At 46.4% G+C, this 14,596-nt stretch overlaps 1 protein-coding gene across 7 annotated transcripts in view; it reads left to right on the top strand.

Moving 5' to 3' along the window:
- Positions 1 to 14,596, top strand: part of SYNJ1 (synaptojanin 1) — a 241,674-nt gene that overhangs the window by 206,362 nt on the left and 20,716 nt on the right. For all 7 annotated transcript variants that reach the window (XM_082247651.1, XM_082247654.1, XM_082247652.1 and 4 more), the window contains 2 exons: positions 3,381 to 3,422; positions 11,751 to 11,815. In XM_082247651.1, the coding sequence (XP_082103777.1) occupies positions 3,381 to 3,422; positions 11,751 to 11,815 (107 nt within the window). The remainder of the gene's footprint in view (positions 1 to 3,380; positions 3,423 to 11,750; positions 11,816 to 14,596) is intronic.

Here is a 14,596-nt window from a genome sequence, read left to right as displayed (position 1 = left end):
GCGACCATTTCCAAATGGATCAGACAGTGATTCAGGCCTAATCCATCAAGGGTCAGGGTCCTCCTTTCCCTGTTAAGGCACACTCTACTCAGGTACTTAGTGCCTCCTGGGCTTTCCATCATCAGGCATCAGTGGCGCAGATTTGCAAGGTGGCCACTTGGTCGCCGGTGCACACTTTCACAAAGTTTTATAAAGTGGATGTGTTGGCATCTGTGGATGCTTCTTTTGGCCGCAAGGTTTTGCAGGCTGCTGTTGAGAAGACCTGATCCTCTTCGAGGGTGTATTGTTTTTTTTAAGGTGGGCCCCAGTTGTTTTGGTTGAGCTCCTGTTGCCTGGTTAGCTACTGTTTTAGTCTTGGGAATTTTTTTGCTGTTCCGACCCCTCATGTTTAACACTGCTTTGGGACGTCCCAACGATTATGAAAATCTTAAGCTGTGTCCGTCAATGAACGAAAGAGAGAATTGGATTTTTGACTTACCGTAAAATCCATTTCTCTGATGTTCCTTGACGGACACAGCAACCACCCCTCTGTGGAGTTGTCAATCTTCTGACACTGCTTGTAACAAAACTGAGTGCCTATAGCAGAGAGAGGGAGTATACCCCCTGGGACTGCCCATGGGCATAGCCAGACTTTTTTTCTGCCTAGTGTCCTTCTCCTGTAGGGGGCAGTATAACCCAATGGTTATGAAGATCTGAAGCTGTGTCCGTCAATGAACATCAGAGAAATGGATTTTACGGTAAGTCATAAATCCTATTTCTGGCACAAGAGCACTTCTCTAATTTCTTTTTTTTTTCTGATGGACTTTACTGTACTATTAATGAATGTTTTTAACGCATTCTTATTTACAGTTTTTGATATATATGAATGTTTCCCTAATTGATTCATTGTCCATGAATTTATGCACTTTATATTGATAGTGCAACATGTTTTTCAGTAATATTATATATAATATTTATATGGACATTTTTGTAAGTGCAACTGTCACTAATAAATTATTTTTTACTATTTGATGACACTTTATGCGCAACTTATTTTTTGATTTAATTCATGTGCATACACTAAATTACAGCAGCAACAATCAGTGGATCCTTGTGGCTGGTATGAGCGGTATGCAAGCCACGTTGGACTCTCAACCTGTACAAAGTAATGACAGGCTAAGAGGAGCCATCGCTGTTCGCATATATCTGCAAACTCAGTGGGTACCTGCGGTTTTGGGTTGGATGATCGACCATTGAATGCAGAAAGATGCGTCCCGAAGATCGTACATCTGTTCTTAACCACAAGTAACTGCATTGTGTGAAAATACATGTGAAGAGCGATGGCTTTTGTCAGCCTGTCATTACTTTGTACAAGCTCTACGTCCACTGATGATCGCATACGCCTGACATTTTAGCCGCAAGAATCCGCTGAGTGCAAATAAACACCATGTGAAGGAGGCCTTAATCCTCAGCATTTTCTATAGGCACACACAGGAGGGTTCCCAAGAATCCTAAATTAAACCTGTCATTTTTTTTTCTCTACTTAGTGCCTGCTGTGACCTTTTTATTAGTCAAGAAAAAAATAATTTTAGGTGTCCTGATTTAGAAGTTTAGCTTATTTACATATAATCCCTGGCAGCTTCAGATTTTTTAAAAGTTGATATAGATATTTAATATCGGTCATCTAAAATAGTCTCAAAGTGTAACTAAAGGAAAAACTTTGTTTTAGATTTGGAGTGGAGAGAACAACTGTCAGGTTTTTATTGCTGTTTGTCTCTGTGGGGGAGATTTACGCCCTGTAATTTTCTTGTTCATCACTGTCATAGGGGATAGAAGTAGGGGGGCAACTCCAACATTTTTAGTTGCCACCAGAACAGGAATAGAGGGCAAATCCTCCAATGGGGACACTTGTCTCTGTAACTACTGTCTAAGAAAGGATGATTTCCCTTATGTTAGAAACACTCTTAGAACAAGAGGGGAGAATTGGCGCAATGATGCAAGTCATAATGAGCCTGAAGTAGTCAACAGAATCAAGGATAATAAAAGCAATAGGTTAAAATCAGTGGTTAGTTCCAAAAATGTCCTTATAGTCCATACATCGTCTTGCTTGAGTGGGGCAGCTCTGTGATAAGCAAGAAACCGCTTAGACTAAGCGCCAGACTAAGTGTAGTATGTGTTGACATTTAATGAAAAATGGTAAACTGTTACTCACAAAAGTAAGACATGATGGGCATAGAGCATGAAGCACTGTGGTATATCAGTCATCTGAAGAGTGAGACATCCGGGTGGCAGCTGTGGTTGGTGTACTCTGCGGGATAGCGCTGGTGGGTTTTCAAGGCTTCCTGGATACGTGGAATGCCCAGGGAGCCGGTGATGTTACTTCCCGGATATCATTGGGGAAGTGCCGTCATCACTGGCTCCCTATGCGTTCCATGGCTCCAGGAAGCGTCGGAAGCCACCTTCGCCATCCAGCAGAGTACACCAACCACAGCTGCCACCCAGACGTCTCTTCCTGCAAATGACTGATGCGCCATAGTGCTTCATGCTATATGCCTATCATGTCTTACTTTTGTGAGTACCAGTTTACCATTTTCTATTACATGTCCACGCATACTACACTTAGTCTGGCGCTTGTGTTCTCTCTTCAGTTTTTCCCTTTTGTTAGAAACCTGTCCTGGGAACTCACTTCCTGCTGAGTCTACAGGACAGGAAGTGAAAGGAAATCTTCCACATAACACAGATGGCAAAAAAAAAAACTGTCAGCGGGTTTAATCCCTCGCCCTCTTAAATCAATGAAAATGTTTTGGCTTTAGATATACTTCAATTCTGTGTAATAATACAAATTGCAACACTTCCATTTCCTACCGATCTCATTTATAACACATGCAAAATTAAAAAGAGACTGTAAGGCTGGCCATACACGGTGCAAATTCTTTTCCTGCAACCACAGGTTGCAGGAAAGAAATTTGCACGATTCCCACATCAACACAGACAGTGCTAACAAGGGAATCCACAATTGTATTCTCCTGGCGGGAAAGGCAGGGAAGCTGTCAGTGCCAGGAAAAAAAACATGATTATTGCTAGTGGCTGTAGTACCCACTAGTGATAATCGCAAGGGAATCTGGCAGGCTGGTTGTACCCAAATTGATAGACTTGGTACATTCAGCCTGCCCATTAACAGTTTGATTCCCGTCCGGTTCCTGCTGAACCAGCCGAGATTCGAACAGTGTATGGCCGGCCTAAGCAAACTACAAAAGAGGCTTATCAGGTCCTGTGTTCCCCTTACCCTGTCCATTTTATTCCTGCTGGAGTTTCTGTTCCTGTGTTCCCCTTACCCTGTCCATTTTGTTCCTGCTGGAGTTTCTGTTCCTGCAATCTTTGTATCTTCTCTCTTTAACAAGGTGCTCCTCCCAGCCCCGGGGTAGCTCGTAAAGACGTGGAAGGTAAATCGACAGCTGTGTTGTAGAGTAATAACTGCATGAGTGTACCAAGCATGTATCATCCCCGCTAATGAACCTACTAATGTTATCCAGAACATACTGCGCCTAAGCTTGGAATTCTTTCTATTGATTGCCATATGCATTGTTCCCCTATTTTTTGCTTTGTGTCTAGTAATGATGGGTGACAACTTTCTTCAGCTTGTTCATATGGCCAGATAAAATAATGTTTACTTGTCTGCCAAAATTTATATTCAGTATACTTCAATACGCCGAGATCTCTACCATAAATCAGGTTTATGGGAACACAGGGGAAACATCTTTTAGTCCTGGCAGGTATTAGGGGTAATGTGGCCTTTAATCCCTCCTAGGATTCTCTCTGCCCTGGGGCCCAAGGTGTTTCCTCTATCCGCAGTAATTAGAACAGCGATATGCTTATTTTTGCTATTTGCTATACCAGTATTGCTGAGACCGTAGATTCTGGTGCCGAGTATGTATCGGTAGCTTGATGTACGGAGCAGAGGATCCCTGCACAGGAGAAGTAGTATGTAAACAAGCAGTAAAAAAACAGTTCCAGCTTTAGAATATAAATATAGATGCAAATTTTCATTCCACAATTTGAACAAAAGAAATCGTTTAACCCTTCAATAATGCTAAATAGGCTGTTCCATTCAGGCAGCTACAGCGTCTGCAGCTGTCTGAATACCCAAACAGTGACTGCATGTGACTGGATGCGGTAGCTTTTTGGCTGACAATTTTCTACCTGGCTCCCTTGAATTTTCAGTTGGTGTTTGTTGAGCCAGATGGTGCCAATAGGGCCACCTATGACTGGAATTTCAGCAGGAAATTTAAACCCTGTATGGCTAGCAGGGCTGCTGTTAGTAACCACAGGGCCCTATGCAGCCAACCTGAGTGCCCCCCCCCCCCATCCAAATAAACACAGTTTACTATGCTTCTGTTATGAATGAACACAGTGATTGGAACACACATTGTGTTCATTCAGGAAAGGAAGGGGCTGGTAAATATATAATATTTACTGAAACCTTCCCCCACTCTCAAATCCTGAAGGATCCTATTGTGTGCTTACAGCTGCCGGCAGGAAGGAGAGGAGGGTAGCCAGCTGCACTGTCAGGGTGGAGGGAGGCTGGAAAGCAGGAAGAAACCTATGGTGCACAAGGCTGGTCTGGGCCTCTTTCAGAAGGCCAGGAGTACCCCCTTATCTGCAGCCCTGATGGCTATGGTAGGGTTAGGGTTAGAGGGAGGGTTAGTTTGAAGGTTAACGGGAAGAGGATTGTAATTTTAAAGCCAGATTAAACCTAAAAAAAAAAAAAACACTGAGAGCCGGCAAGCTGTTTCTTGCAGAAGAGACTTTCAATGTCTCTTTTGCAATAAAGTAAACCTACCTGCTTGCAGTCTTCCTTAGAATGTACACTGAACTGCACATGCGCAACTCCATATACATTCCGCCACTGTGGCAGACTGACGGAACTCTTACACATGTGCGGGAGTTGCATCATCCCACGTCAGCCAATCAAGATAGCTAAAGACTGGCACCCAGAAGAAGCCGGTGAGGGACCTCATGGGCTTTTTTTTTTTTTCAAAACAGTGAGGTTTATTGAAATTTTGGTACAATACAAAAATAAACCGTGCATTGAAACTGCAATCAGGTTCATAACACATTGGGGTACAAAAATACAAATATACAAAATGATCAGCACCGAGAGACAGAACAGACATAGTAAAAAACAAAACAGTAGTCAGTGGCTCTCCGTCGATCCAACCCTCGAACAGAAAATATTGATTTACCAGGGGCGGTCAACATAGAATAGTTACCCACTGCATTACCGAGCCGTATCAGGGCACTGCACCCATTTGTCCCAAATCTTGTTGAACTTCTGAGGGCACCCCCTATGTTTATATAAAAGTTTATGAAATGGGATGACACTATTAACCTCCTTAATCCACAAACCTAGAGTAGGAGGAGTAGGTCTCATCCACCTCCTGGCTATCAGTTTACGTACTATAAACAAAGTTTCCTGAAGAAATATGACAGTGGATTTGGGCATTTCTCCATCTGGGTAAACCCCCAGGAGACACTCTGTAGGGGAGAGTTGCAAAGGAGACCCCATCTTGTCATGGAGGAATGTGACTACTTGTTGCCATAAAGTCTGTAATTGGGGACAGCTCCACAAGAGATGAAAGAAGGAGGCGTCAGGGTCTCCACACATAGGACAAGAAGGGACCAAGTCAGGGTGATATTTGGACAGTCTAAGTGGGGTGAGATAAGCCTGGTGTATTATAAAGGTCTGAGTTAGGCGATCCGACAGTTTTGGCGACACTCTGCGGCACGTCTCCAGGGCATCCTCCCAGTCCTCATCCTCCATGGCCCCCACACTGCGCTCCCAGCGGGTCTTAAGTGCAAAAGCCAAGGTGGTCGAGGAAGGTGTGTGAAGTTCAGAGTAGAACATGGAAATAAGGTGACTGGGTGCTGTACTTTTAACAATCTCAAGGGTGGTAACCGATTCTAGCTCAGGAGGGCCATCAGGGAATTGAGATCTATAGGCATGGGAGAGCTGTAAGTATCTGTATTGCATGGGGCCCTGGATCGCAAACTGATCCTGCAAGGCCTCGTAAGACCGCAGACCAGTGGTCGTGGAGATATGGCTAAGGAGAAGAATACCCCTCCCGCTCCATATCGACAGGTCAGGGATGGAAAGGAACTCGCGTAATGCGCTGTTATGCCACAGAGGGGTGAATGTGTGAAATGGAGGGCACCGAAGCCTGGACGCTACCACCTCCCAGATCCGACAATAGTGGTATAGAAGAGATCTGGGGCACAAGGGCTCCGGCGAGCCCCTGACACCCCTAAGGATAACTAGGAGGGGGTCCCCGAGGGGATGAGCCCACCCAGGGCAGAGCAGGGTCAAAAAACGTTCTCTATCCGTTTTATCTATGTGAAAGAACTGGGACAACTGAGCTGCCAGATAGTACAGATTAAAATCCGGCAGGGCCAATCCCCCTAGGTTTGTAGGATTCTTGAGCTTGCGCCAGGAGATCTTGTGCCGGTCAGCACCCCAAACAAAGGTCTTGAGGAGTGATTCCATCTGCTTAAACAGCTTGAGTGGCAGGTAAATAGGAGAGTGCCATACAACATAAAGTATTTTGGGAAGGAGAATCATTTTAATTAAATTGACTCTACCCATCACTCCCAGAGGTAATTTGGACCATACTTGAATTTTAGCCTTAAGCAGAGGGAACAGGGGTTGAACGTTATCCGGGACATAATCTGCTGAGTTAGCTGTCACTTGAATCCCTAAGTATTTAATGCGGGATACACATTGTAGGGCTGGGCTTGCGGGGGTGATTGCCTGTGGGCTCTCGTCAAGCGGGAGAATTTGTGACTTATCCCAGTTTATCTGAAAACCGGAGAATCGTCCATACCGTTCAATTAAAGAAAGGGCCGTGAGTAGGGATTCCCGAGAGTCTTCCAAATATAACAAAGTGTCATCTGCATACATGCTGATCTTCTCCTCCAACGGTCCCTTACGTAGACCTCGAATCCCGGGATGTGCTCTAATGGCCATCGCCAGAGGTTCCGCGGCCAGGGCATACAGCAGGGGGGAGAGGGGGCACCCCTGTCGAGTGCCACGGGATAAAGGGAAGGCGGTCGACTGCCAGCCATTTGCCAGGACCCTAGCTACCGGGGCGCTATATAGAAGTTTGACCCACTTAATAAAATTAGGTCCAAAGCCGTACCGGTCCAGACAGGTCCACAGAAACGGCCACTCTACCGAGTCAAATGCTTTAGCCGTGTCCAATGAGACCACCACCCTGCCACCCATTCCGTCGTGCCGTGCCTGGAGATTCATAAATAACCGGCGAAGGTTAAATGAGGTGTTCCTCCCAGGCATGAACCCGGCCTGGTCCGAGTGTATGAGTGAAAGGATCACCTTGTTAAGGCGGAGGGATAAAATTTTCGCAAGGATTTTAGTGTCTACTGGGAGCAAAGAGATGGGACGGTAAGACTCTGGGGCGTGTACATCCTTGCCCGGCTTGGGAATGAGCACAATTAGCGCCTCCCGCATAGAAGGGGGTAGGGTTGCATCTTTGAATAGAGATTGAAACAAAGCCAATAATTTAGGAGAAAGGAGTTCCGAATATTGGGAGAAAAATTCAATCGGGAGGCCGTCCAGGCCGGGGGCCTTAGACCTAGGGAACTTGGACACGGCTGCTGCAATCTCTTCCACAGAGATGGGTGCCTCGAGGGTCGCCAACTGGTCGGGTGTCAAAGTGGGAAAGTCAATAGAGTCCAAAAAGTCGTGCATGTCAGTGCAGTCAGCGGGAGCCCTAGAGGTGTAAAGAGTACTAAAAAATGAGCGGAAACACTGTGTCACCGCAGCAGGATCAGCGATCTCATTACCCAGGTCATCCTTCAAAGTAATAACTACCGGGGGCCTATCCTCACAATGAACTAAGTATGCGAGGAGTTTCCCCGCCCGCTCACCATGTGCAAACAGATTCTGCTTCTGAAAAAACATCTTAGATTTCGCCCTCTCGTAGTCAAGTTGGGAAAGGACTTTAGAGGTCAATTTATACTGAGATTCATGTGCCGGAGTCGGGTCCCCCATAAAGGCCTGTTCAGCTTCAATTAGATTTGACGTTGCCCTGGAGATCTCCTCGGCAGCCCGCGCTCTAACAGCCTTGATTTTGGAAATCATAGTGGATCTGGCGAACAGTTTAAACGCCTCCCACACCGCAGCCGGGGAGGCAGTGCCCTCATTGTCAGAAAAGAATTGTGTCCAGGTCCCCTCAATGTCGTTCCCATCCGACACCAAGGGGAGCCAGGCGGGATTCAGGCGCCAGGCCGGGGGAGGTCTATTGCAGGGCAAGGACAACAGTATCCAATAAGGGCAGTGATCAGACAGAGTCCGTGGGGCGAAGCCTGCCGTCAGTAACCTGGGGAGCAGGGTTCGAGACAGCAATATCAGGTCAATGCGTGACATAGAGTGGTGTGCAGCCGAAAAACAGGAGTACGCGCGCTGCGCGGGGTATTTGCTGCGCCAAGAGTCGGCCAAACCAAAGCTCTCCAACAATCGGGAGAACCTGGTCGGGGACGACCCCGGCGGCACCTGGGAGGCGCCACCGGACCTATCCAGACCCGAGTCCATCACATTGTTAAAGTCACCCAGCCAGATCACCGGGGCCCCTGGGCTCTGTGCCATAAACGCCAGTCCCTCCATAATAATCACAGCAGAGTAAGGGGGGGGCACATAGAAAGCCATCAGTAGCATCAATTCCCCATAGACTGACGTTTTGAGAAAAACATATCTACCCATTGGGTCGACCTGAGATCCTAGGAGCTGGAAATGTACCGATTTGGCCACCAGTAGCGCCACACCCCTGGAGTGTGAGCTATAAGCAGAGTGCTGCACCCAACCAACCCAGGGACGTTTGAGGGACTGTTGTACACGGCCCTCCAAATGTGTCTCCACCAGAACTATAATATCAGCCCGTACACGGCGTAGGACATTAAAGACAGCCGTTCGTTTAATCTTATCACGCATACCCCTGACATTCCACGTCAACAATTTCAATGCGGCCATGGCAGGGGTAGTACAGAGCGCGGAGCGGAGGCTCCCAGGATCTCAGGCAGTAAGGCCGCGGAACCAACAAGTCCACGGTCACACACCAGCGGCGATAAACGGCAGCAAAAGAGCAAATAATTATTACTTGAGGTCAATGTGCATAAAACAGAAACAGTATAGAGATTGTACCAAATATAAACCATAAACAATGGTAACACCCCAATCCCCCCTCCCTGCCCTGCACCAACCCCAACTTGTGCGGGCATGTTCCCAAACAAGTGCCTCAACCAGAACAGGCCCACATGCGACTGGGAAAGAGCAAGATCAGGAGGCCAGGGACCCCCAAGGTATGCAGCAAAAATACAGCAAAATACAAATAGAATAAACAAGGGGGCCCGGGGGCCCAGGTCCAGCAGAAGTCGCAGGGGGCAACAGGGGAGTTGGGCACAAACACACGCCTTAGCGGGTGTAGGGGGCGAAAACCAACAGGTGTATCGCTGGGTAGCAAAGCCTATGGGCAGGTGGAAGTCCATAGGAAGAGAACAGAGAAATCAGTTCCATCTGTGGAGCTAGGGCGCTCCGCCGGTCAAACACAGGAGCAATAGTGCAGGAAAATGAGGGGGGAGGGGGGGGGGGAAGGGGGATGCAAAGTCTTGAGTTCCACAGGATCTACAAAACCCCTCCTCCACCCTTGCAGCAGCTTAAGGTATAGGCCATCAGGGAGAAAGTATCATGAAGTCGCCAGGGCAAGGTGGTCAGGCTCTAGCTTCCAGTCCTTCTAGCCAGGAGATGGCGGCTTCCGGATCCTCAAAGAAGTGGGCTCGGTCCTCGCCCTCCACTCTAAGACGGGCCGGATACAACATGGAGTATTTGATATTCTTGATACGCAGTCTGCGTTTGACCTCCAAAAAGCTCTTGCGGCGCCTCTGGACCTCAGCAGAGAAGTCGGGGAAAATCGCTATTTTGTGATTTCCAAATGGAATGTTCCCCTTAACCCTGGCCAGGCGCAATATGGCATCTCGGTCCCGATAGTTCAGGAATTTAGCGATGAACGTGCGGGGGGGTGCACCCTGAGGGGGGGGGCGCCCTGAGAGGCGATGTGCACGTTCCACAACAAAAGTGGGTGAAAAGGATTCTCTGCCATAAGTCTGAGTGAGCAATTGTTCCAAATATGATGAGGGGTCAGCACCTTCAGAGCCCTCCGGGAGGCCAATGAACCGCAGGTTACAGCGGCGCAGCCTATTCTCCATGTCATCTTGCTTTTGGAGGATAAGGTGTACTTGTTGCTGCAGCCTGTCTGAGGAGCTTTGCAATGGGGGGAGGGAGTCTTCCACCTCACTAATTCTGTGTTCAGCCTCACCAACTCTGTCCCTCAGCTTCTGCATATCCTGACGCATCAAAGATATATCTACCTTCACCTCCTCGATTTTAGTAGTCAGCATGGTCTGGCAAGTAGCGATCGCTTCCAAAACCTTGGATGTAGCAGGGCTCTCAGGCTCCTCCACCACGAGCGACGGGCCGGCGCCATCTTGGATCGGGGCCTCCTTCTCCAGCCTCCGGAATGCAGCCAGTTTTGCCGCAGCTTCAGAGCCTTTCTTCGGCGGAGACATGCGGAGGTCGGTGCCGCGGGTGTGCGGGAGGTGAAGGAAGGATTATCGTGCCCGAAGGGCTGCAGGATTAGCGGTGAAGGATATCGGTCCGGCGGAGCTCCTCTCACACACGTCCTCTCACATGCTGCGCCAGGCCACGCCCCCCACCTCATGGGCTTTTAACTGTTGGAGCTAAGGAGGATATTTCAGGATTTACTTCTGCTTTAATGTGTATGGTGAGCTGTAAGGCTACATGAAGCGTGAGGGTTAGAGGGAGAGTTAGTGTTGGGATTACAGGGAAAGTTCCTTTTAGGAGGGTTCAGGGAGGGTAATAAATGGCTTACAGGGAGAGTTGGTCTTAGGAGGGTACAGGGAGGGTAATAAATGGCTTACAGGGAGACTTGGTCTTAGGAGGGTACAGGGAGGGTAATAAATGGCTTACAGGGAGAGTTGGTCTTAGGAGGGTACAGGGAGGGTAATCAATGGCTTACAGGGAGAGTTGGTCTTAGGAGGGTACAGGGAGGGTAATAAATGGCTTACAGGGAGACTTGGTCTTAGGAGGGTACAGGGAGGGTAATAAATGGCTTACAGGGAGACTTGGTCTTAGGAGGGTACAGGGAGGGTAATAAATGGCTTACAGGGAGAGTTGGTCTTAGGAGGGTACAGGGAGGGTAATCAATGGCTTACAGGGAGAGTTAGTCTTAGGAGGGGACAGGGAGAGTAATAAATTGCTTACACGGAGAGTTGGTCTCAGGAGGGTATAGGGAAGGTAATAAATGGCTTACCAGGAGAGTTGGTCTTAGGAGGGTACAGGGAGGGTAATCAATGGCTTACACGGAGAGTTGGTCTGGTGAGTAACTGATATTGGAAATTCCAGCAGACATTAAACACTAGTACATGTCTTACTGTGATGATACAATCTATCGCTGAACCCTATAATTTACAAATGCTAATGTAGTGATATAGTGTGCATCTGTCATCCTAATAATGCATGTATGGTTGTTGCTTTTACTAGTAATATTAACATAGGATTTCAGTCCTGGGTGTTGGTACTCCTGTCTGCCATTTTGGGGGCAAAGCCAGAATCCTGCACATCTCGAGTCCCCAGACAACAGGGTCTCATTAAAATCGACTACAAATTTTATAATTTCTGTTTTCAGTTCGTGGACAAGCTCTTCCTCCACTTGGACCTCCATCTGCCACTCCATGTGCTATGGTCAGGCCGGTGAGTGTTTTTGTCTTTTCTATTTTTATGGCCAGTTTTACTTTTTATCTTCATGTATAGAATGCTGTCAAATTCGACACCACTTTATGAAGTACATACAGTACATTTATTCACATCAGCACTGAGCCACGGGGCTAACAATCGAATTTACCTCACACAGACATTTACAGCACCGTGTTAGGTCTATATTGAAGCTAATTCAATAATATGTTGGAGGAAACTGAAGCAAACCATAGGAAAACAGACGCCATTAAAAACAAGTCCTTGTGAGAATTGAGCCTCTTTTGTTCTTTTTAATTTTTGAAAGTGATGCTGACAATGATTTGTGTATCTTGTCTTTATTGGACCTCCTGTAGCCAGATTAAGATATACACTCACCGGCCACTTTATTAGGTACACCTTGCTAGCACCGGGTTGGACCCCCTTTTGCCTGCAGAACTGCCTTCATTCTTAAATTCATAGGTTCAGCCAGATGTTGGAAACATTCCTCAGAGATTTTGGTCCATATTGACATAACATTACGCAGTTGCTGCAGATTTATGGGCTGCACATCCATGATGCGAATCTCCCATTCCACCCCACTCCAGATTGCTCTATTGGATTGAGATCTGGTGAGTGTGGAGGCCATTGGTTTACAGTGAACTCATTGTCATGTTCAAGAAACCAGTGGTGAGAGGATTTGAGCTTTGTGACATGGTGCATTATCCTGCTGGAAGTAGCCATATGTTAAGTTCAAATGTCAAGTTTGAGCCTTGAAATAATGTACGCAAATCAGGTTTGCATTCGTCTCCATATGTTTACTCAGAATATACGCCATACAGCGGGTCCACACCTTCCAACAGATATGTGACCCAGATTACATTGGTTACAGAGCTTTTATAGTACATAAACGGGCACAAGCCCAAGTTACAGATTACACAAAGTTTCACAATATTTCACAATACAGTCTTTGTTGATTATTTAGCCAAGTTCTTGGTCAGCTTGACCGAGTCAGGATAAGTGACTATATGACAATTAAAAATGATGGATAATATGAAATGAATGGCCGGTTACTGGGACTATAATTATCTAAGCCAATATATTTTTTTATCTATTATTCCGGGAAGTTCTTTTGGCAAAACATGTTATATTTGACACATTTTCATAATAAAGACAACATAACAAAAACAGACTCAGACTGAGTTCTAAACTATTATTTGAAAGTATATTCAGGGATTAAGAGGGGACTCTAGACTGCTATACTGAGTATGGATATATGAATATGTAATTTAAAAGTCTTTAAGAGTCCTTAACCACTTTAACACCGGAGGATTTTGCTGTCTTCCGTCCAGGCCACTTTTTGCGATTCGGCGCTGTGCGACTTTAACTGACAATTGCGCGGTCGTGCAACGCCGTACCCAAACGAAATTTACGTCCTTTTTTTCCCCACAAACAGAGCTTTCTTTTGGTGGTATTTGATCACCTGTGCGATTTTTACTTTTTGCGCTATAAACAAAAAAAGAGCATTTATTTTGAAAAAATAACAATATTTTTCACATTTTTTTATATGAAATTCCCCCCCAAAAAAATGTAAAAATCAAATTTTTTTTAAATTTTTGGCCAATTTGTTTTATGCTACCTATGTTTAGTAAAAAAAATCGCAATAAGCGTATTTTGATTGGTTTGCGCAAAAGTTATTGCGTTTACTAACTTAAGGGAAAGATTTCTGTCATTTTTGGTGTTTTTTTTTAACGTGTAATGGCGATTTTTTTTGCGGGACTGCGACATTGCGGCGCACAGATCGGACCCTTGACTGACATTTTTGACACTTTTGGGGGTACCAGTGACATTTCTACAGTAATCAGTGCTATATATATGCACTGTTACTGTAAAAAGGACACTGGCAGGGAAGGGGTTAATTTTATTGGAGAGGGAGGGGTTAATGTATGCCTGGTGCTTACTGACGTGTGGGGGGGGGGGGACTGAGTGACACAAGGACAGATCGGATGTCCAGCTATGCTGAACACTCCGATCTGTCAGTCCCTGTCACTATGGAGATCCGCCCGCTGTGTTTACACACAGCGGGCGGATCTCCAGACTCGATCCCCGACGATCGGGGCAGAGCAGTGGCTGGCCCGACTCCCGCTGTGAATGAACACACACGGGATCGCGGCACTTTGCCGCAGTAGCCTCCATGTAAGCGGGGCTAAAGTGGTTAATATGATTTCATATCTTGACACATAAAAGATAGTTACACTGTAGTTCTAAAGAGATGGACATGGTCCTCAACAATACACAGGTAGGCCGTGGTGTTTAAACAATGCTCAATTGGTGCTAAGGGGCCCAAAGTGTGCCAAGAAAATATCCCCCACACCATTTCACCACCAGCCTGAACCCTTGATACAAGGCAGGATGGATCCATGCTTTTATGTTCTGAATGTCGCAGCTGAAATCGAGACTCATCAGACCAGGCAATGTTTTTCCAATCTTGTATTGTCCAATTTTGGTGAGCCTGTGCGAATTGTAGCCTCAGTTTCCTGTTCATAGCTGACAGAAGTGGCACCCAGTGTGGTCTTCTGTTGCTGTAGCCCATCTGCTTCAAGGTTCGATGCGTTGTGCTTTCAGAGATGGTATTCTGCATACCTTGGTTGTAATGAGTGTTTGCGTTGCTGTTGCCTTTCTATCATCTTGAACCAGTCTACACATTTTCCTTTGGCATCAACAAGGCATTTTCTTCCACACAACTGCCGCTTACTGAATATTTTCTCTTTATTGAACTATTCTCTGTCTACCCCAGAGATG

The sequence above is a fragment of the Pelophylax lessonae genome (assembly GCF_965119305.1).
Source record: "Pelophylax lessonae genome assembly, chromosome: 2".
In the NCBI taxonomy this organism is placed as follows: Eukaryota; Metazoa; Chordata; class Amphibia; order Anura; family Ranidae; genus Pelophylax; species Pelophylax lessonae.
The sequence above is the reverse complement of the archived record's forward strand: the minus strand, read 5'-3'. Positions and strand labels throughout refer to the sequence as shown.